Consider the following 21,389-nt stretch of genomic DNA (forward strand, 5'->3'; position numbering starts at 1 on the left):
CCTGTCACTTGTTAACAGACTCCTGCCTCATTTGTGTGTGAAGCAGAGTAAGTTATCGTTGAGACAGCTGGGCAGACCCTTCTATGTCAGGAGGTACTCTTGAGAAGAACAATCTTCTCTGCCCACTTCAGCCCCACCCCGCCCCACTTCCCACCAAAAGAACACAGGCAGCCAAGGGCAGCTTGGGCAATACTTGATATACATCATACATTTATTAGTGAATATCCCTCTGAAATCAGCAACAATATTAAAAAAAATAATGATTGCACTACTTAGTCAAGCAGAACTAGCAACTTTCATTTTAAAAAAAGTACAAATCTGTTAAAAATTTCAATCAGTATACACATATATATAATACAACATACTAGTTATGTTAAATGCTACAAACCAATGTGAATCCAATGGAATGGAAAAAACCACACATTTAAGCTTTAAGAACCATTTTTTTTCTCTATATATTAGCATTTTCTCAAATACATACATGGGAAAAATGAGGTAACTGTAAAATGTGCAAGGAACAGGGCCCCCCAATTACATATATTTATATGTATATATATATATGTATATGTAGTTACATATATATATATAAAACCTTTCTAACACAGAACACAGGTGCTGGGCCCAGCCAGGCTGGGGGATGCTGCCCACTGACATGCCTAGGCCAGAAGTTGGTAAATAAGAGTAAACATTAACAAGCCCCCACCACAGGAAATCATTGGTAACATGGCATCTATAGCAAGGTCGGCAAATCACAAACATCCTAAATAATTGTTTTATAAATCTTTTTTTAAAATGATTTTTAAAATGTTGTTTCTCCTCCTGCCCCCCTCAACAGCTGCTCACTGGAACCATTGCTGCAGCCTACACAATCCGAGAGCCTGTTGCGCCTGCCCCAGGAACCGCCCCAGGAACTGGAGGGTTTTGGAAACCTTTTGTTGGGGTGGGGAAGGGAGGGGTCAGAGAGGATGGTTCTCTGTGTAAAACACGTGGGGTTTCAACGCTGCTATAAATATAGAAACATCACCTGGAGTTATATACAGTAAGACTTTGGGTTCTCCACGGGGGTGGGGCCAGGCTGATGGGGCCCCATGGCAGGCCGGGGGAGGTGGGAGCCAGGGCCGCTGCTGGGGAACGAGGGTGGTTGGAGCATCCCTGAGGCAGCAGGCGCCAGGGGCTGCCTGCTAGGATGTGCCGGCCCCACACGCGGTTCGTTCTGGGCAGCAACCCCAGCTGGGGGTAGGGCAGGACAGGACTAGAAAGGAGAGGGAGGGAAGCTCAGCCAGACCCTACAGGGAGCCTCCTCCAGACCTTGGAGGGCAGGGCTCAGGCTGGGAGGGGGCCCCTGGAGGTGAGGCCCACGCCCTCCCTGGTCCCTGTCCTCCTGGGACTTCCTTGGAGGAGACTCACCCAGGTGGATGGGAGATGGGCCCTGGCTGGAGAGGGAGAAATGCCCTGAAAAGCAAATGGTCCCGGTAGGCTCTGGGGACATGTGCAGTACAGTGCATGGCAGTTATCAGCTGAGCACAGACCCCCTAACTCTGCTTGTGACCATCGGTCGCCCGGCCCAGCCCTGGCCGCGCACATGCATGTAGACCAGGTGGAACCACCAGACCATTCTCTGCCCCCTGGGCACTCATTCCTGGTTGGTCCCTAATACCCTCCATTTAACCAAAAGAAAAATTGTTTAAAAATCCACACCCCCAAATCCTACACTCGATTTTGGGCCAAATGAATAAAGAAAAACTGCTACTCCTCATGTTCATGCAAAATGACAGAGGGAACATCGGGTGGCTCTAGATCCCATCACTGAAAGGGAGCAGTGGCCACCAGGACATAGGTTACTCTCTCTGGCATGGCCCAGGCCCCTCAGGATATGTGCCGCCCAGGCTCAGAGCCTGTCTCCGTCCTGTACAGGAGGCTGGCTGGCTCTGAGGCTCTCCAGCCTGGGGGTGTGGCTGGAATGTTGTGCCTGGGGTGAGAGTCCTCTAGGGAGCAAGGCCCACCCCTCACAGCAGGCTGGGTAGGGCTGGCTGCCTGAGTCTGACTGGGGCCAAGACCAGAGGACCCAGGCCTGGGTCTCAGGAAATGGCCTTATGCTATTGTCTGACCATGCCTGTCAGTGCCACCTGGGAAGAGGGCATGCAATTTCAGTGCAAGAGACCAAGTGACCCAGGACTGTGCCCCTTTGTCCATCCTGGGGCCAAGGATCTCCACCAGCCACAATAAGAGAACAGACCCCGGGTTCCCAGTGCTGTCAGAAAAAGGAGACGCAACTGAGGGCAAATGGGACACTGAATTAGGGACACTCAGGCAGCTCCGTGGCGGGCGAATGGCAGGCAGACTGGGGATGGAGTCTTTGGAGCTTGGCAAATGCAGGGGCTTATTGCAGGGGCTTCTCTTGGGCCTGACCCTGGCACCAGCTCTGGAGATACAGGTGGGAAGGATGGGGTAGGCCTGGGCCACTCCTTCCCCATCCTCCCTGGGTCCCCCATCCCCTCCAAGTTTCCAGAGCTTCGGGCAGGGTTCTCATGGGCAGCTGTAGGCCTCACTCAACTTCCCTGGGCACCTCGGAAGCGTCAGCACGGCAAATGGGACACGTCCGATTGGCCTGCAGGGGGAGCAGCTGCATATCAGACCCCACTCTTACCTGTCCCCCATCCCACCTGGGTCTGTTCTGCTGCCTGGTGGGGACGCATTCCCCTGAATTAGCCAGAACTTCTGGATGATGACAAGGATGAGAAGGGAAGCCCCCGAGCCCACACCCTCCTCCCTCACCACCTGAGGAACACCTGGGAGTGGCCTGGGCTGCATTACCTTCAACCACTTGTCCACACACTTGGTGTGGAACTCATGGTTGCAGGGGAGAACTCGGAGCAGCTGCCGCGCCTCAAAGTCGCTGAAGCAGACCACACACCTGGGAGGACGGCACAGAATGTCACCTCTGTGCTGATGGCTGACGGAAGGGTCACTGCAGAGCATGAGCCCCCCCCTCCCCCCCAAAGGGTTCTTTTGCAACCCATCTATGCTCACAGACGGCAGGAGATGGGGCACAGCACTCACAGTGTCTGCTCGGACTGATGGCTGTCTGGGTTAAAGCGGTAGGCTGGAAGCTGCTCGATGTCTGCTTTGGTGAGGCCTCGAGGCTTGGCATCTCCCAGTCGTTCCGCCAGGCTCAGGAGGGCCTGCATATGGGCAGGAGGGTAGGGTCAGCAGTGGCCTGGGCTGGAGGTCCCCAAGCCCCCACCTCCCAGGACAGGGTTCCAGGGGACCTCATAGTTCTCCATCTCCACGTCATCCACATCGAGATCCAGGCTGATGGTGGGCCCCACTGCTGTTGGTGACATTGGCAGCATCGAGCTAGGGGAGATAGGCACGGGGGTCCAGGGTCAAGGAGAGTAGGTACTGGGGCCCCAGTGTTTGCCCCAGGATGTTGTAGGAGAGGAAGGCCCAGCTGGGGTATGTGTGTGTGGTCTGCTGGGGGTGCCAGATGACCTGAGGCTCCGGGACCCCACGAGCTGTGTTTGGTCTAACCACTGGAGGCCCCTGGAGAACAGAGCACCATGGCTCTGGGGCAGATGTGCTGGTACTTACAGGAAGTAGGGCAGGAAGCTGGGGTAATACGGTGGCGGAGGTGGTGGTGGGGGTGGTGGGGGCAGTGGCTGTTGCAGGCGGTATCTCTGGGTGCTCAGTCTCCGTGGCATCATGTGGGAATAGGGCTGTGAGAGGTAGATAGGTTAGCCGGTGTGCCCGACTCCCATGGCCCCAAAGCCTGGGGGAGAGCAGTGGGGAGAGGCATGGCACTCACCACACCAAAGGACAGCTCTTGGTGCAGGGGATCGTGGGGCAGGTAGTGCAGGGGCACAGACGGGGACAGGGCTGGGCCTGGGGCAGAGGTGGAGTAGGTGAAGCTTCCCAGAGGGTACTGATCCCCTCGAAGGTCCACATCATTGTCCAGCCGCTGCAGGGGCTGGAAGAGGCAGGGGTGGGTCAGCTGAAGTCAGTGACAGGGAAGCCCCTGCTCCCATGCCACCTCCTCTAGCATCGGCCCCATCGCGCACAGACTCACCATACGCGGGTGCTGGGTCTGCAGTGATATAAACTGCCCCAGAGGCGCCATGTGGGTAGGCTGGGGGTGTGGGGCTGGCGGTGGGGGGTGCAGGATGTAGTGGTCACTGGAGATGAGGTGGGGGTAGGCCTGATAGGGCACAGGGAGCTGCTGCATGGTACACGCCTGGATCAGCTGCTGAGAGATGGGGCAGGAACTAGAACATGTTCTTCTGGGCTGGACCTATGGTTGTGACGTGGGCCAGGGGCCACCCCATTCAGCAACAGGTCCCCACTAAAGCCCCCTGGACTGACCGCCCCATCCCTGGCTTAGGCCATCCAGGCAGGACACTACACTCTTAAGGCCCAGTTACCACCCCAAATGGGCTCTGCTGGGAGGCTAGGTGCAGCATTTGGGGCTCCCACTGGCAGGCAATGGGCGTATAGGGCTATGGCCTGGAACCCAGGAGGCGCTCTGACAACCTGGATGGGTGTCATAAGCTTGGTAGTTCTGCCACTGGCCTATGCTGGCCCTTCTGGTGGGGATGGGGGTGTGGGGGTGAATGAGAGGTGGAGGCCCTCACTCACCGGGGGCGGGAGGCAGCAGAGCGGGTAGTGCTGCCCACTGAACATCACGGAGCATGCTGGGAGCTGTTGGGCACTGCAGCCAGGGATGTGCTGGCCTGAAGGCAAGGGGAAGCCTTGGGTCGTCACTGTGGTGACTGTGTAGGACAGAGGGACGGGTCCCTGGTGTACCTGTGGGTGGAGAGAGACCCGGGAATTGCAGGGAGGAAACCTGGCCATGAGATGCTGCCCCCAGATGAGAAAGTCCTGCCGGGCCAACCTCCCTCCCTTCTCTAGCTGGGGCCTACCTAGGTTCAGACCTGGATGCCCTCTCCTGGCCTCAAGTCCCAAAGGGCAGAGAGGACCCTCTGGGAGCCTGGGAGGGGCTTCCAGCTCTACCACTCATCCACTGTGTGTCCTCAGGGAAGGCCCTTCCATTCTCTGGGCCTCAATTTACCAACCTATAAAGCACGGCTAATAATGGCTCCCTAAATACGCAATGAGTTAAGCAGGGTGAAATCAGGGCTCTGTCACTTCTGTTTCACAGATGGGCTTGCCAGAGGCCGGGGCGTTAGATAGGGGTGTTCTGCCTACCTGCTCGTGGAGATCAACCATGAACGGGCTCTGTTGGGAGGCTGGGTGCAGCATTCGGGGGCTCCCGCCGGCAGGAGCCGAGGCTCGGCGCTCCTCTACAAGGAGGTGTGGTGCTCGGGGCGGAGGCTGCTGGGAGGGTAAGTGCTCATCCTGGGCAGGCAGGAGGCCCTCATGGCCAGGGCTGCACCACAGAGAGGAGGCCCAGGTAGGACTGAGGGGGGATACTCATTCACAGAGCATGGAGAGAAGCGAAGGTCACTACCCATTGGGGAAGGAAGAAAGCTCAGGGCATGTGTCCCGCCACCCTTGGCCCCTGTGCCCCAACCCAAGCTGACAGCCCCAGCACCAGGAGCTCCAGGGGCTGCAGGACTGGGAGGTTCCTTCCTACCTTCCCCGGAGCAGGGCAGGGGTGCTGCCAGGTCCTGCAGACAATCGCCGCTGACTCACAGGGGTGGAGGGTGGCCACCTAGTCACTGCCAGAGCCCATGGTTGCATCAGGGGTGGCAGAGGGGTGGAGGGGCTGGGCTGGGGCTCACAACCCTAGGAGTCAAAAAGATAAAGAAACTGAAGCACAGAGTAACCCAGACACTTGCCCCATTAGGGGTCCAGGAGACAGAATCAAACCCCTGCTTTTTGATTCTGGGGCAGGCGATGTCTGCCCCCACTCCCACCCTGTGCGTCCTGTGCACATGCACTCTGTCTGGTTCTGGCCCTCTTCTTGTCACTGGGGCTCAGAGCTGAGACCGGGGATAGGCTTGGCCTACTGAAAGCCCAGGCCTCAGTCTTCTGCTCTACAAAATGGGACTGAGCTCCCTTAGGGTTGTAGAAGTTTCAGAGAGCTGGCCAGCAAGCTTCTGAGCCAGATGGCTCCAGTAAGGCTCCCTTAGTGTAGGGACCTCAGGGCACACTCCAGTGTGAGGGTCTACAGCTCTGGCCTCCAGGCAGGTAGGGTTCCTGGGGGGACTTCAGCTTCCTCCCTTCCATCTGGTTGGCTCAGGGGGATTCCAATCAGGGTTGGGGCCCAGTTTTCCTTCCACTATTGCCAGGTAAGAGTTTCTAACCCAGTTCCTGCCCTCGGGGGCTCCTAGTCCAAGGCAAGTCTGTCCCCAGGTGACAAAGTTCTAGTGGGCCACCTCCCTTCCTTCTCTAGCTGAGGCCTATGTAGGTAGAGACCTGGTTGTACCTTTGTTTCTTTCCATAACCCATTCCCACAGTGACTACCCATGTATGACTTCATCTATTCTTCAAAAAAGATATAGTTGGCTCCATATTACAGAAGAGAAAACTGAGGCTCAGAGAGAAAGGGACTTGCCCAAGAGTCAAAAGCTGGGAGGTGGGCTGACCACAAGCCTTTCACTGCACCCTGCTGCCGAAGGGAGCAGTCCAGCCCAGGGGCTTCCCAGGAGGTGTTAAAGGAAGCCAGCCACCTTGGTTGGTCAGGTAGGTCTGAAATGCAGCCAGGCGCTTGTTCTGGGGGCCCCACCAAGTGGAAGGTGGGGCTTGCTGAGAAAAAAGGGGAAGCCAGAACCAAAAGGAGGAAGTTATGCAGGAATGGGGTGTGGCAGGTCTCTTCCCTCCCTGGGGGTTCAGGTGGGACAAGTTGGGGGGACTACTTATTAACTCCAGAGGTTGGGATGAGGCCCCGGCAGGGAAAGCTCTGAAATGTCAGGCCCCTAAAGCTGAAGGCCTTTCCTGTTCCTGTCACACGGAGGCCCTCACTGCTCTGCTCCTTCTCCAGTTGACAAAATTCCTAGGCATCCTTGATACCCAACTTTAAGTGTCACCTCCCTGTTGACACAGCCAGGAGGCGGTATACTGTCCCCTCAGCACCGTTCCTTCCTGCCAACAGTGGCAAAAACATTTCCTTTGTGCTGGTCTTTGAAGCCTAGGCCCTGACTCTCAAAATGAGCTTGCAAGGGAGGCTCTTCTCCAGCTGACAGGACACTGTCCTGCCAAAGGCAGTCAGGAAGCGGAAGCTGGAATTCACACCTGTCCTGCCCAACCCAGTTGGCAGAGGGGTGGGCAGGCCCAGTGTGGCAATGCATACTGGAGAATCAATCACTCAGGGCCAAAGCCAGTCTGTTGTAGTGGTTAGTGTCAATGATTCAAAATTGGGAGACTACATACAAATCTGGCCTTTGGAGGAGAGGGGGTCAGAAAATCTGGCTCCACTGGGCCCTCATTTCCACTTGGCTCCCCTTACTTGGAGCATGAGCCACCCCAGGACCACTCCCCAATTGCCCACCATAGGTGACTGGGTTTGTGATCCCTGGTGTGGGCCAAGCACACATCCTTACACATGCATGTAAAAACACAGCTTCCCTGATTCCTGCTGACAATCCAGCCTAGCAAATAAAAGCCAAGAAAGACTCAGAGGAAACCTTTGAGTAACTGAAACAACAGACTCCTGGCCAAGCCCAGACCTCCTGGATCAGAATCTTTACAGGGTTGGGCAACAATGGCACCTAGATTTTTTAACCAAATTTTCCAGCAGTTTCTACAGCACAGTCAGGTTTGGGAACCTCTGCTCTAACTGACGTCAGAGATCCTGGGAACTCACAATCCTAATGATGAAGAATAGTAACAACAACTACAGTATTTCCCATATGCCATATTGATGAGTCCTATAGCGACCCTTGGATATAGGCACAGTGAGGCTCAAAGAGGCGAGGTCCAAGGCCAGTCAGCTGAACTTGTAAGTGTACTGGGACACGACCCAGGCAGTGGCCTCAACCACTACTCTTGTGCAAGGCTGTCTTGCTGAAATCTGGGCAGCATCAGGGCTCAGGGGGTGGACCCCACAGAGGCCAGGCTCATGGGAATCTGTTCTGTGGTCAGCCCCTCAAAGACACCCACTTCTCTGGAAAGGGAAGTAATAAGGAGCTGAGAACCCAAAACAGCAGATGGAAGGGGCTTCAGCTATGGACAATGGTGAAAAGATGACAGTGTTGACCCCTACATTCTCACACATGACACCCTGACTTCTGGCCAGAGTCTTGGGCACATCATTTCCCCTCTCTGAGTCTCAGCTTCTTTATCTGTAAAATGGGAACAGCCCAATGACCACCTCCCAGTAGACTGGCAAGGACTGCTCACAGGTCCTGGTAAGAGTGGTCTGTAAAGCTTAGGTGTTTACAATCACTGATAGAAAATAGGAGAGGCTGACCTCCACCCCTACCCTCCAAGCAGAAATCAGGGGCCACTTCAAGCTCTGCAGGCAGTAGCTCCGAAATATGCCTGCCTAGGGAATGTCCCAGCTGGCAAGGGAGAGGTGCTTGATTCCTGAAGTCCTACTAGGAACAGAGGTAGCAAAGAGGGGACACACCCACTTCATAGTTGAAACTGAGACCCAAAGAAAGCAAGTAACTTGCTCTAGACTACAAAGCCAGAGAGGGACAAAACTGGTCATGGCTGGGCCCCTGGGCCCAGATTCTTCCAACTCCTGACTCTCACTAACATTAACAAACCTAAGAAACACTTAATCCCAACTCTGTATTCCAGGCCCTAAAGGAGATCAGGAGAGCTTTCTTGAAGTCGCCTGCGACTCACCCTACTGTGGAGAGAAAGAGAGTCAAGGGAGACTCAGACTTAGAGCTAGCAACTTGCTCAAGGTCAAAGAGCAGAGTTGGCCACCTGGTAGCTGCTCTGCCCTTCCACACTCCTCTGTGCTGTCCTCTCAATGAGGTCTGTGTAAATGGATCTTGAGGGTCCCAGCCCTAAATCCAATCTTGCCTGGAAGCAGGCACCCCACCTTGCATCCATGCCCACCTCCTACTTCCCATGCCCCAGCAGTTACCCCTATCTGGGTCTAGGGAGTCCCTTCCATGTCATGTCACTTGGGCCCAGGTGCTGTTTTGCAGATAAGCAAAGCATGAGTTAGCTAAGCAGGATGAGAAACCCATTCCCTTCTCTCCCTCACCCCCCCAAAATAGGCCAGAATAGCCAGACTTGGAACCAGGAGTCAGTCCTTGCTTGGCCAGCGGGGACTCCCTGGGTGACCTTGCTCAAGGAAATCTCTTGCTTCTATGAGCCTCAGTTGCCACAACTGTAAAAGGGGGATGGAAATCTCTCCTTCCCAGAGCGCTCAAATGAAACCAGAGGACACAGACGCAAGAATCGAGGTGGTCACATCAGTGGGGTAGAAAACCAGTGTTCCCTCCTCAACGCGGTCCAGGTACAGACTGCGGGGCTACGGGAAGTTTCCTCAGCTACCTCTCCCAGGGGATGAGATGCCAAGGTGTGGACACCCGCCCGGAGAGGGGCCTCCCTCGTCCCCATCTCACTGCTTTGTGCCGCGCTCGGAAGGACAAGGGAGGCGGGAGGCCAAACTGCGGCGTCTGAGCAAGAGCGCTGTGACTTTAAGAGTCGAGGATCCCGGACCATGTGCTCCGCGTGAGACAAAAGCAACAACAAAGGAAGTGGCGGCGGCGGCGGCAGGGGGAGGGGGCGGCTCCTTCCTCTCCAACCGCAGCGCTCAGACTCCGGAGAAGGGAGACTCGTCCAGGCATTGGGGGGGTCTCTGGGAGGGGGTGTCTCTGATCCTAGAGGTCTCGCCGCCCCCCTCCGGACCGCCGGTGATTAACCCCTGCGGAGCCAGCTATATATATCACAGCCCCCAGTCCCAGGGGAGGGGGCAGCAGTTTCCAGGGATGCGGAAATCGGGAGCTGGGGGCTCTGGCCCCGACTCACCTTCAGCCGCCTGGACACACGTTGATTCCTTTGTTCCCGATCTAGGGCGGCCAAGCTGGGCAAGGGGTGGTGGTGGGAGGGGGGGGGCTGCCCGGACCCTTTAAGAGCCCCCGCCCTGCGGAACAATATGCTCCCCTCCCCACCCCCCGATCCGGGGGCAGTCCGGCTCCTTCCGGGGCCCTCTCTCTTTGTTGTCTGTCCGCTGGCGTCTACCTCGCGAGGCCCACGCGCGCTCAGCCTCTCTCGGCCCAGGCCCTCCGGCAGCGGGAGGCGGCGCAGGACGCGGACAGGTTTGCGCAGCTGCCCGCGGCTGGCCCTTTAAGAACTGTCCGCGGCGCCAGCGGAATGTAACAAACCCAACATTTGATTCACAACATTCGAAGCGGCGGGGTCGCGCGCCGGGCGGGAGGGGGCCTCGCGGGGGCGCGCCGGGAGGTTCGGGCAAACAGTAGCAGGCAGCAGCCCGCGTCAGCCCCGCCCCACGCTAAGAGCTCCGCCCCACGGGGGCCGGGAGAATCAATCACTCGCTGAAACTAGGCACGTGATTAATGGACCGCCATCTTGGTAGGTTAAAAAAAATACCCTCCTTGCTCCCACCTTCGCACTTAAAGGGACCGCAGCCATTATTGGCAAGGGGCGGGGCCACATGGCTGGACTTAAAGAGGGAGACTCCGAGGTGGGCAAGACCAATCAGCTGCAATTTAAACTTGCTATGCAAACTCGCGAGCCACTCACCCCTCTGAGGCTCAGTTTCTTTGCCGGGGAAATGGGTCCCGCCGACAGAACCGAAGCCCGGACTTACTATGTCATGGTTCCCACCTTAGAGACAGGGCAACACCTGGGATACTGAAGTACAATGGGGCCGATCTTCGACCAGGCTAGGGTGTCCTCTTAGGCCAGCCCGAGTGGTGAGGAAAGCTCTAACAGCCCTGGGCCGACAACCTCCCCAGATATGACGTCAGCCCCAAGAGCTACTGTGCTGCGATGACATCATGGTCTGGCTTCCCTGCATCTCCTTGTTTAAATTACGCGGCGGCTTTAAAAAGCTGGGACGCCCTGGATTTGCCTAACGGACCAATAGCGAGCAGCCCATGCAAATAAGTTATCGCCTGATCTGCAGGGGGATTGGTCCTGTTCACGCTGACATCACAGAGACATTTTAAGCGGCCCGCCCCCAGCATGGCCAGGGAAAGGGGCGGGTAACAATCTGAAGCTAGAGCAGCAGTCTTTTGGCGCTCCAGCTGCTTCTGGCCTAGGGAATTGGGTAACTAAGCCCAATGAAGTCTAGTTTTCTACTGTACTCCCAGCAGCTGGCTATGCGACAGAGGGATTTCTGCAGCCTGCCCATTTTACAGATGGGTAGGTGATCAACAGGGGTGTCACTGACCCCAGGTCACACAGCCAGGGAAGTGTGGCTGAGCAGGTGTTTAAACCTAAGCCAAAGCCAAGCTTCCTCCTTTGACTGGATGCCTTTCCCAGGAAGACATACAAAGTGGGATATTATCTCCATATTGATTATTTAAGCAAAAAAATCACTAATACCCTAAATATCCAAGAGCTGGGAGCAGGCACAATAAAGAATGGTGTATAAAATAAAAGAAAAAAGATAAAACAAAACAACAAAAAAGAATGGTGTATGTATATAATCAATAACTGACTCTCCTGTATGGTGCTCCACTGACATAGGGCTACCTCCAAGGCAGCCCTAAGAGATGCCAGAGCAAAATGTTAACGTGTGGTGGGCAACTGGGGGGGGGGCATTTCCTATGCTTCTCTGGTATACTTTTTTAAAAAAAATTTCAAAATAAAAATTGAAAGCAAGATGCTATAACAATATCTATATTTTTAATTAGATATATACAATACCTGCAGAATATTTCTGGAAGGATATATAGGAAATGGACAATTGTCCTCAGGGAGAACTGGAAGAGACCACTGGGTCAGGAGGATAGACTTTTTATTGTACATGGTTTTGTACATTTGCTCTTTTACTTTATTTTTTAAATATTTTTGAAAAATTATTTTTAGGGAGAGAGGAAGGGAGGGGAGAGAGGAAAAAAAAAATCACGTGAGAGCAAAACATCAATCAGCTGCCTCCAGCACACCCCCTACTGGGGATTGAGCCAGCAACCAGGGCACGTGTCCTGACTGGGAATTGAACCAGCAACCTTTCGGTGCATGGGATGACACTCAACCAACTCAGTGACAATGGCCAGGGCTACATTTGCTGTTTTTAAAAAACCCTATACAGTTTAACCTACTGAAAAGTCTAAAGAAAATTACTGTCAAAGAGTATGGTTTTAGTCTTTTAAGCCTTAAAAACTTCTGATCTCTTAGAGTCAGAAATCCCCCTTTAGGAAAGGTATCCAATGGAAAAATACAGAAGTTTGAGGAAGTGTTTATCGAAGTGTTGTTTAGCATCGAGGATGTACATACAGCCAGCAACACAATGACTGAAGATGGTACTGCCTGCAGATCTCTAGGCACAGGAGATCAAGTTCATGATGCATTACTACAGATGGTACCTGAAAAGCCAAACTCTCTCCATCACAGTTAACAGTAATGTGTGTATGAGAATAGATGGGGATGTACAGGGTGATTGATGGCATTTTCTAACCATTTATCACCTCTCTCTTCTTCCATGACCCTTCCAACCTTTTGTTTTTCCCACTATGCAAAAGCAATGAAAAAATCCTCCCCACATTCAAAGGTGCCTACATTGTTAAGACAACGCCTTGCTTGCTGTGCAGGGATAGAACCTGCTGCCTGGCCTTCAGGTGTGCTCTCACTAAGCTTCCCCCACCAAACTTCTCAGGCTCACCTCTACCCAACCCTCTCCCACAACCATGGTGGAGCACCTTCTGGCCTTCCTTGCCTGCCACCTTCCTACTGGGGACACCCTCTCTCTTTCTTTCTACCATTCCACCCCTCTTCTCTGCCCTTTGAGACCCTGCTCCCATCTCACCTCTTACAGGAAGCTGCAAAGTCTTCAGCTTGTACTGAACTCCCCTATCTCTGAACTCAGAGCTCAGTGCACCCTGGCCTTCACTTCATGCCACTTAATTTGCACACAGCTGTGCCACAATCCATCACTCAACACTCCTCTCTGGCCTGAAGGAATTTTGTTGTTGCTGTTAATCCTTCCCAAGGATATTTTTTTTCATTGTAGGGAGAGAGAGACAGAGAGAGACAGAGAGATAAACATCGATGTGTCGACACATCGATTGGTTGCCTCCCACACATGCACTGACTTGGGCCTGGGGATCAAACCTGCAACCTAGGTATGTGCCCTTAACTGGGAATCAAACCCGAGACCCTTCAGTGTGAGGGCCTACACTCTACCACTGAGCTACACTGGCCAGCACAGGAAATTCAGAATTTTTAAGGGCACTAATATCCAGCCTTCCACTGGGAGGCAGATACCACTAGCCTCACTTTATGGGTGAAGATCTGTGGCTCCAGGAGGTGAAATGACTTGCCCCAGAACACACAGTTAGAAACCTTCCCATTCCACACCCTCAGAAAGTAACTCTTCAGCCACGCTCCAGATACCTACTTAGAAGCCACTAAGCCTCTGACTGTATCATCTGCTCTGCCTAAAACATCCTCAACCCCCTCTACTACTAACCTCTGGCAAAACTCTGCTCAACCTTTAGGGCTCAGCCCACAGCCCGCCTACCTCCTGGGGCCTCCTGACCTGTCTTCTGGCAGTCTACTGCTCTGGCTTCCTCATCACACAGCACGACTGTCATCACACTGTGTCAGGACAGCAGAAGGCTATCTCCTGGGGATGCCCCCTACCCTAGCCCACACTGGGTGGTGGGTACCCAAGGAAGGGGCTCTCAGTTTGACCTTTGCTTCATGCTACAGGGCCAGGAAATCCCTGCCCTGTCTTCTCTCATGCACAAACTTTAGTAAATGCCCACAGCCCCTCTGGTTCTCCCCAGGGCCAGAGGCCAACAACATATCTCCCCCTAACCTGAAAAACCTTTCCTGAGTGCATGCAGACTCTGGAGCAAGTGGGAAGAAGGCTTAATTTTACCAGATCCTCCAGAGAAGCGAGAAATCTGGACTCTCCTGTGAAATCCCCTTAGGTTCTCTGACAAGGCTTATGCTTTGGAACCCCTGTGGGGATGTGGCCTGCTTACCTCTTGCATCTCTCATTCTCAACCCACCCCACCCACTTCAAGGCCAGTTCTACTACTTTTATCATACAGATGAGGAAGGTGACTCAGGAAGTAACTCGCCTTGCCACAGATCCCGGAAGTATAGTCCAGTGGGTTCCAGAAACCATAGGTGGGGGTGGCTCACCCTTGCCCAGGCGTCTGCCATGAGGTTCTGTGGCGAAATCGGGGTTTTAGGGCCTCCTGCATGGATTGGGTAAGTCCTGTCCTGATCATTGGCTTACTGTTTCTTCCAATGACGTAAGAGCTAGGCACCAGCATTTGTCCATTTTATAGATGAGGAAACTCAGGGGAGAAGAAATATGACTCACCCACCATCATATAGCCATCAAGGGGTAAACCTGGGATCACACTCTAATCTCACTTTAAGCCTGGTTCATGCCACTCAAATACCAACACAGGTCCCCAAGGACTGTTTAATAAAAGCACAGATGTCCTGGGGCAGGAGGAGAGAGACCAGGGAGGATCAGAGACTAGTGGGTGGCTCTAGACCGCAGGGTGAATAAGCGCCAGGGGGATGCAATCCTGATCACTCCAAGTGCAAAGCACTGGATATACATTCCAGCTCCCACCCCCAGGCCTCCTCTGCAGATGGGAGGGACTCTACTTGGGCAGGAAGAAGGCAGGGTCATTTGTTCCTGCTGGGGCCCTGCCCTGCTTCACTGGCCTAAGAGCCTGTACAGCTGGCTGCCACCCTCCCTCCCTCAGGGTCAGAAAGTACCCCACTCCTTTCTTTTAAGACCCCTTAAACCGTCCAAAGTGGCAGGGCAGAGTAGTCTTCTAGGCAGAACAGAGAGATTGAGGAATCATCCAGGGGCATACAGCACAGCCTCGTAGAGCCAGCTCAGGACAGGCCTAAACACACCACCCTCATATCTGAGCCCCAAGCTTTGACTGCCCTAAAAAAGAATCACCTTTGATCAGATAGGGGGAGAGTGAGGTGTCTGTAATGGTGTTCTCAGGTTTGGGGCTCAAGTCTGCAGCTCTCTGGCCCCAGCTTTGAAACTGTGGGTCAGTTATTTAGCCTCTGTCTGCCTCACAGTCTCTCATTTGTAAAATCAGGACATGGATAACAACACTAGTGACAGATGACATTTACTGAGCTCTTAGCATGTGCCAACAATGTTGTTCATCTAGGCTACCAAGGAGGCAGAAATACACTGATCATTAAAAACAGAACCTCTGAAGCCAACCTGTGTGGGCTTGGACCACAGCTTTGCCTTTTAGCTTTGTGACCTTGAGGAAGTCACCACCTCTGTGAGGCTGTTTGGCCAGGTGTAAAATGGGGTAAGAGTACATACCTCAGAGAGTCAACAGTGGCTTTCTCACTATGTGTGCATCTTTGGGGGTACCTGCCCCACTCTCCAGGTCTAGATCTGCCTTTGGATGTGGGAGCTTTGTGGGTACAGCGCTGGGAGGGGCTCTCCTTTCCGGCGTACTCTTCCCTGCAGCTCTCACCACTGGAACCCCCAGGGTCTGCAGAGGAGGGAGCAGGTACCGCCACCACATCATCTAGAGGTGAAAACCGGGGACTACGGGACTGCGGCGCATAGCAGATCTAGGGAATGAGTCCAACAGAATTCCTGCCACCTGCCTCCTGTCCACATCGCCTTTCCAACCTCCAGCACCAGCTCGACTTGGCTTAGTGGGCCTCAGGCCACGGAAGCTGTGTGACCTTGGACAAGACAGACCCTCTCTGGACCCCCCCAGGCGATCGGACATCCTGAATATAGTAACGACGGCACTGGGGCGCAGTGGTCTGTTTCCCGGACCTGCAGCCACTCCAGGGCAGGACCAGGACGCTCTGGCTCCCCAGGGGCTGGCACAAGGAGCTCCAGTAAAAAGGACGGACGCGATGAGGAAAGACTGCAGCTCGCTATCCCAGACTCCCGGGCCCCAGCTGAAGCTGGGACCCGCGGGGGGTTACGCTCGGGGCAGGCGCAGGGCACGTTGGGACTAGTAGTTCCCAGGGGCTTCCGAAAGGGGCACTTGGACCTAGCGGGCGGACTGCTGAGCGGAGCGGCTCTGGCTCAGTGACCCGGGACAGCGAGCTTTGGTCCTGCGGATGCAGGCAGAGGCCTCGCAGGAAGTCTCTGCGCTCCTCGGCCAGCCCGTTGCCGCCCCCTATCGCTCCGTCCCCGCAGTCCCTGCAGCTGGGGCGCACGGCGCAGGGTCCAGGCCGGGCATTACCTGGGGCCGCGGCGGGGCTCCACCCCCACCGGGCGGCCGGCGCGTCGCTCCCGCTGCAGCCCGGGGTCCCGGTCCCGCTGCGGCACGAGCGCCGCCTGCCGCGGCCCCCCCTTTGGCCCCGCGCAATGGAACCGCCCGCGGACCTCACCACTGGGAGCGCGCGCGCGCCCGGGGCCCACGCTAGCTGCGCAGCTTTCCCCCCCGCTCCCGCGCGTATGGAACTACCTGGATTACACCAAGCGCGCGGAAGCGGGAGGTGGAAAGGGGCGGGGCGGGGCTCGACCACGCCCACTTAGTTTCCGGCGGCAAAGGGCGGAGAGTCCAGAGCCTGGCGTTCCAACCGCCGGCTACCGTCCGTGTAACCTTGGATTAGTGACTGATGCCGTCTCTTCGTCTGTAAAATTAGTATGACTCCGTGGTCCTTCAAAGAGCCTTTGCTTCTGGGAGAGTTTGTCGTTCTTCCCCAGCCTCGGATAGGGAGGCAGGGATCCGTATACAAAGAGCACTCCGGAGTCAGCCGATCTTGATTCTCCCGTTTGGGCCATTTCCTCAGCCTCAGTTCCTCGTCTGCGAAATGAGAGCACTAATACCTCCTTGGGGAAGTTGGGAGGCTTCGGTGTCAAGAGGAGACGTATGCCCATCACTACACGAGGCTGGATCAGAGGACGGTGGACACCTGCTCAGGCTGGGCATCCGGAGGCCCCAGGGCATCCTCGGGTGTATTAAGCCCGGGGAGAACTACAACTCCCAGCATGCTCCACTCTGGGCGTGTCATACTGGGAGTTGTAGTTCCTGAACACCTCCCCTCCCAGAGGATGTCCCATGAGGCCCCCTTTTCTCAGCGGAGGACTGGGCCCCCCTGCTGCTTAGGCCTGCTATTTTGAGGCTAACATTTTATTATTATTTTACATGAGAAAGTTTATTTAGAAAGTCACAGAGGTAGAAGTGAGCCACAGAAGAAATGGGTTCAGGAAACAAGTTACAGAGAGAGGCAAGGAAAAGCGCCTTGGTAAAGGGGCTGGGGAAAGGTCCCTGCGTGCTTCATAGAGCCTGGGACCAAATTATTATTAATTTTTGGTTAATCCTCACCTGAGGATATTTTTTCCATTGATTTTTAGAGAGAGTGGGAGGGAGGAGGGGAGAGAGAGAAACATTCATGTGAGAGAGACACATCTATTGGTTGCCTCCTGCACGCACCCCTACTGGGAGAGGGATTGAACCTGCAACCCAGGTATGTGCCCTTGAGGGGGAATCTAACCCAGGACCCTCCAAGCATGAGCTGATGCCCTAACCACTCAGCAACACTGGCCAGGGCTATTTTTTAAAGCTTTCATTTGTTGAGCTTTTATCACAAGCCAAACAATATTCTAAGTGCTTAACATGAATTAACATAGGTATTCCTAAAATCTAACAACCCAGTGTGGGAATATTATTATCCCTGTTTTATAGATTTGAAAACAGATGCACAGTGAGGCGAGGGATTTTGCTAGAAAGTGACAAGGCCCAGGATTTCTATTCAGTGGCTATGAAAGAAGCCTGATGTGTAACTGAATTGGTACTTCCTGTGCATGTCTATCACTTGCCTTGTGCTAAGTGCTTGACTGCATTACTTGATTAATCTTTATAACAGACCTCTGAGTTGGGTTCTGCTGTAATGCCCATTTTGTAGATGAAGAAGAGCCTGCTTTCTACGTCACTCTGGTTTATTCTTCAGCAAACATTTATTTTTCCTAAAAAAAAAAAAAATTAGAACTACATTAAGGCCTAATTTAGTGTACACTTTATACCGTAAAATGCACAAACCTTATGTGTATAACTTACTGAATTTTTCATAAATGTATACCTCCATATAACTAAAACCCTGATAAAGATCCAGAACACTTTCATCACTTTAGAAAGTTCCCTCTTTCCCTCTCCGTCAGTCCCCTCCAGACATGACTTGATCTGGTTCTTGTCACTGTAGATGTTTTATGTGTTTAGAACTTCGTGTCATTAAAATGGCTGGCTGTGTAAATGCTGCCTTCTTCATGGCATCATGTTTTTGAGATCCAACCTGTTGTATTAGCAGTCTGTCTCCCCCCACCCCCAGACCTAGTGATATATAATTGACATATAACATTGTGTAAGTTTAAGCTGTACAATATTGCAAAATGTTTACTATAATAAAGTCAATTAACACGTCCTTCGCCTACATAATTACTGTTTGTTGTTGTTGTTATGGTGAGAACATTGAAGCTCTACTCTCATAGCAACTTTCAAAAATAAGATAGGAACAATATCCTTAAATTAGTCACCTTGCTGTACATTAGACTTCTGAAACTATTAATCTTACAACTGAAACTTTGTACCCTTTGACCAACATCTCCCCATTTCCTCCAAACTCCAGCCCCTGGCAACCACTATTCTATAGTCTGTTTCTATGTATTCAACTGTTTTTAAGATTCCACATGTAAGGGAGATCATGAAACAGTTGTCTTTGTCTGGTTCGTTTTACTTAGTATGATGCTCTCCAGGTCCATTCATGTTGTCACAAATGACAGGATTTCCTTCTTTTTAATGGCTGAGTAATATCCCACTATACATCACATTTTCTTTATGCGTTCATTTGCTGATGGACACTTAGCGGTTTCTGTGTCCTGCCTCCTGTGAATAATGCTGCAGCGAACATACGGGTGTCTTTTATCGTTTGGTTTTTGTTTGTTAATCCTCACCTGAGGATATTTTTCCATTGATGTTTAGAGAATGAAAGGGGGGGAGAAATGTGAGAGACACATTGATTGGTTGCCTCGGGCACTGGGAATCGACCCTTCGGTGCATGGGCCAGCGCTCTAACCACTGAGCACACAGGAAGGGCCAAAAGGGTGTCTTTAAAAAATTTACAGAGCCCAGCCGGTGGGGCTCAGTGGTTGAGTGTCGACCTATGAGGTAGACCAGGAGGTCACGGCTGGATCCCCAGTCAGGGCACATGCCTGGGCTGAGGGCTCGATCCCCAGTTGGGGGCGTGCAGGAAGCAGCCGATCAATGACTCTCATCATTGATGTTTCTCTCTCTCCCTCTCCTTTCCTCTCTCTGAAATCAATAAAGATATATTAAAAAAAAAGTAAATAATAAATTAATAAATTACTGAATAGTATTCCATTGTATTAATGTACAGTAGTTTTTCAAGCCTGATCCTCTGAACAAATGACTTCTGAATTCCAGCCACCTTGGTCTTTCAGTTCTCCCAAGGGCCAGCTCTTTCCAGAATGGGGTTTTGGACACACTGTTCCCTCTGCCTGGTCTTCCTTTTCCTTCCTCTTGGCCTACTTTGCTCTCACACACAGTCTCCTTGTGTTTACCATCCCCATCCCACCAGTGCCCAGGGCCCAGCACCCAGGGCCCAGCACAGTGCTTGGCACAAAGTGAACATGCGGTTTGCTGAATGAACACAGAAATGGCAGGGGGCTTCAGGAGGACATGTTCCATCTCCACAGAGCTCCACTACCTGTGCTGGAAGAAAACAGCCACGTGATTATTTTACTTCCCCATATTTTCCTTCTGTGGAAACAGGCTCAGAGATGGAGAGTCACTTGCCCAACCAGGTCACACAGCCAGGAAGGGACAGAGCTGGAATGGGAACCCAGGTCCCCCTGGCTGCAGCGCCTGCCTGTGCTGGTGGTGGGAAGTGATTATAGGAACCTGAGGGAAGGCTCTGGTGTGTGTGTGTGGGGGGGGGTAGGGGGGGTAGGGGGGAGGCTGTCCCAGAGCAGAGAGGGGAAGTAGGGTCTGGTGCTCCCAGAATCCAAGCCCAGTGGAAGTGGCCAAGGCAGTTCTCAACTCAGTAAAACACGTATACTTGGGGCCATGGAGTTGTGGCCATGGAAGGAGGTAAGCTCCCCATCATGGGAAATATGCAAGCTGTTTCAAAACAGCCACTTGGAGGGAGGTGCTTTAGAGAGAATGTGTGCACTGGAAAGGGGCTCAGGGGTCTGAGTGGTAGGGAGGAGTTGGTCTCTTGGGTCCCCAAATTCTTTCTAGGGTGGGAAACTGCGAGTGTCTGACACCAAGGGACTGTTCTTGGGCTGGTCCCTTGACTGTAGAACAGAGCAGTGAAGGAATTTTGTACTCTGCAAAGCTGTGTGCAACATGGAGGGATGACTGGGAAGTTTAGGAGGGACGGGGCACATTCTCAGCAAAGAGTCACCCTCAGTGCAGGCTCTCCAGGTGGCCTCTGAAGCTGTACACTGTGTATGTGGGGGGAAAGGGGGGTGTCTCCATGTTGCTGATGAAGTGGCAGCTCAGAGAGGAATGGCTTGCTCAATGTCATACAGCTAAGGACAAGTGAGGACTTGATTTTAACTTGATCAATTTCTGAACACGTAGTGGGTGCACACAGCAAAGACAGGAAATGAGAAGTTTCTCTGTTCCAAATTTTGAAAACCGCACATCTAAGACAGTGGCTACAAAGCCAGGCCGATGTGCATCTGAATCGTTTCCTCATATGCATGTCTTTCTGTCACTTGCCCTGTGCTAGGTGCCTGATTACATTACCTGATTAAACTTTATTAATTGAGTTGGGTTCTGCTGTTACGCCCATTCTACAGATGAGAACACTGAGGCTCAGAGAGATGAGCTGCCTTGCCCAAGGTCACTAGCCAGTAAGTAGTGGTGAGGGGATTAGGACCCAGGTCATCTAAATCCACATCCTGGCCTCTTAGCCCCACTTTCTGCCTGGCCACCCACCACTCCCTGAAGTGACCCCGGGACTGGACCTGAGCTGCTTAGATGTCTTGTGGCAGGCAGACGGATGCCCCTTGAGATGGGCAGGGCACCATCTGGCAGATGCTGTCCAAAGGTCTGGGCAGGCCAGGACACACCTCTGGGGGCCAGAGCAGTGACTCAGAGCTGTTGGCCTCAGCAGTCAGCACAGGGGGAGGGGGGAGCAGGAAGTGGGCTGAGACACGGGCTGGCTCCCTCGCTCTGGGGCAGACCTGGAGCCTGGAGTGGATTCACTTGCTTGTCCTGCTCCCAGTTAGGCCACCAGCCATCCCACCACCCACTCCAAACGCTAACATTTGCTGAGACTTTACTCTGGGTTGGGCACTGTGCTCCGGACTTTAAATGTGTGACTTCATTTCACGCTCA

General features: G+C 53.3%; 1 protein-coding gene across 7 annotated transcripts; it reads right to left on the reverse strand.

The window, feature by feature from the left end:
• Positions 1-178: 178 nt before the first annotated feature.
• Positions 179-16,339, reverse strand: RNF44 (ring finger protein 44). 7 transcript variants are annotated; one of them, XM_081135123.1, is made up of 11 exons: positions 16,266-16,339; positions 5,591-5,742; positions 5,203-5,413; positions 4,633-4,800; positions 4,067-4,243; positions 3,806-3,967; positions 3,592-3,716; positions 3,270-3,357; positions 3,061-3,182; positions 2,815-2,914; positions 179-2,608 (listed from the first exon to the last, which is right to left on the reverse strand). In XM_081135123.1, the coding sequence occupies exons 2-11, from the start codon at positions 5,695-5,697 to the stop codon at positions 2,546-2,548; spliced, it is 1,323 nt and encodes a 440-aa protein (XP_080991249.1). In that variant the 5' UTR covers positions 5,698-5,742; positions 16,266-16,339; the 3' UTR covers positions 179-2,545. The 7 variants fall into 7 exon arrangements, with proteins under 7 accessions (XP_080991249.1, XP_080991250.1, XP_080991255.1 ...); XM_081135124.1 differs by lacking the exon at positions 16,266-16,339 and adding an exon at positions 15,377-15,743; XM_081135129.1 differs by lacking the exon at positions 16,266-16,339 and adding an exon at positions 9,892-10,196 and having other exon boundaries at positions 4,067-4,240; positions 5,203-5,383.
• Positions 16,340-21,389: the final 5,050 nt, after the last annotated feature.

Source organism: Miniopterus schreibersii, assembly GCF_964146895.1.
Source record: "Miniopterus schreibersii genome assembly, chromosome: 4".
Taxonomy (NCBI): Eukaryota; Metazoa; Chordata; class Mammalia; order Chiroptera; family Miniopteridae; genus Miniopterus; species Miniopterus schreibersii.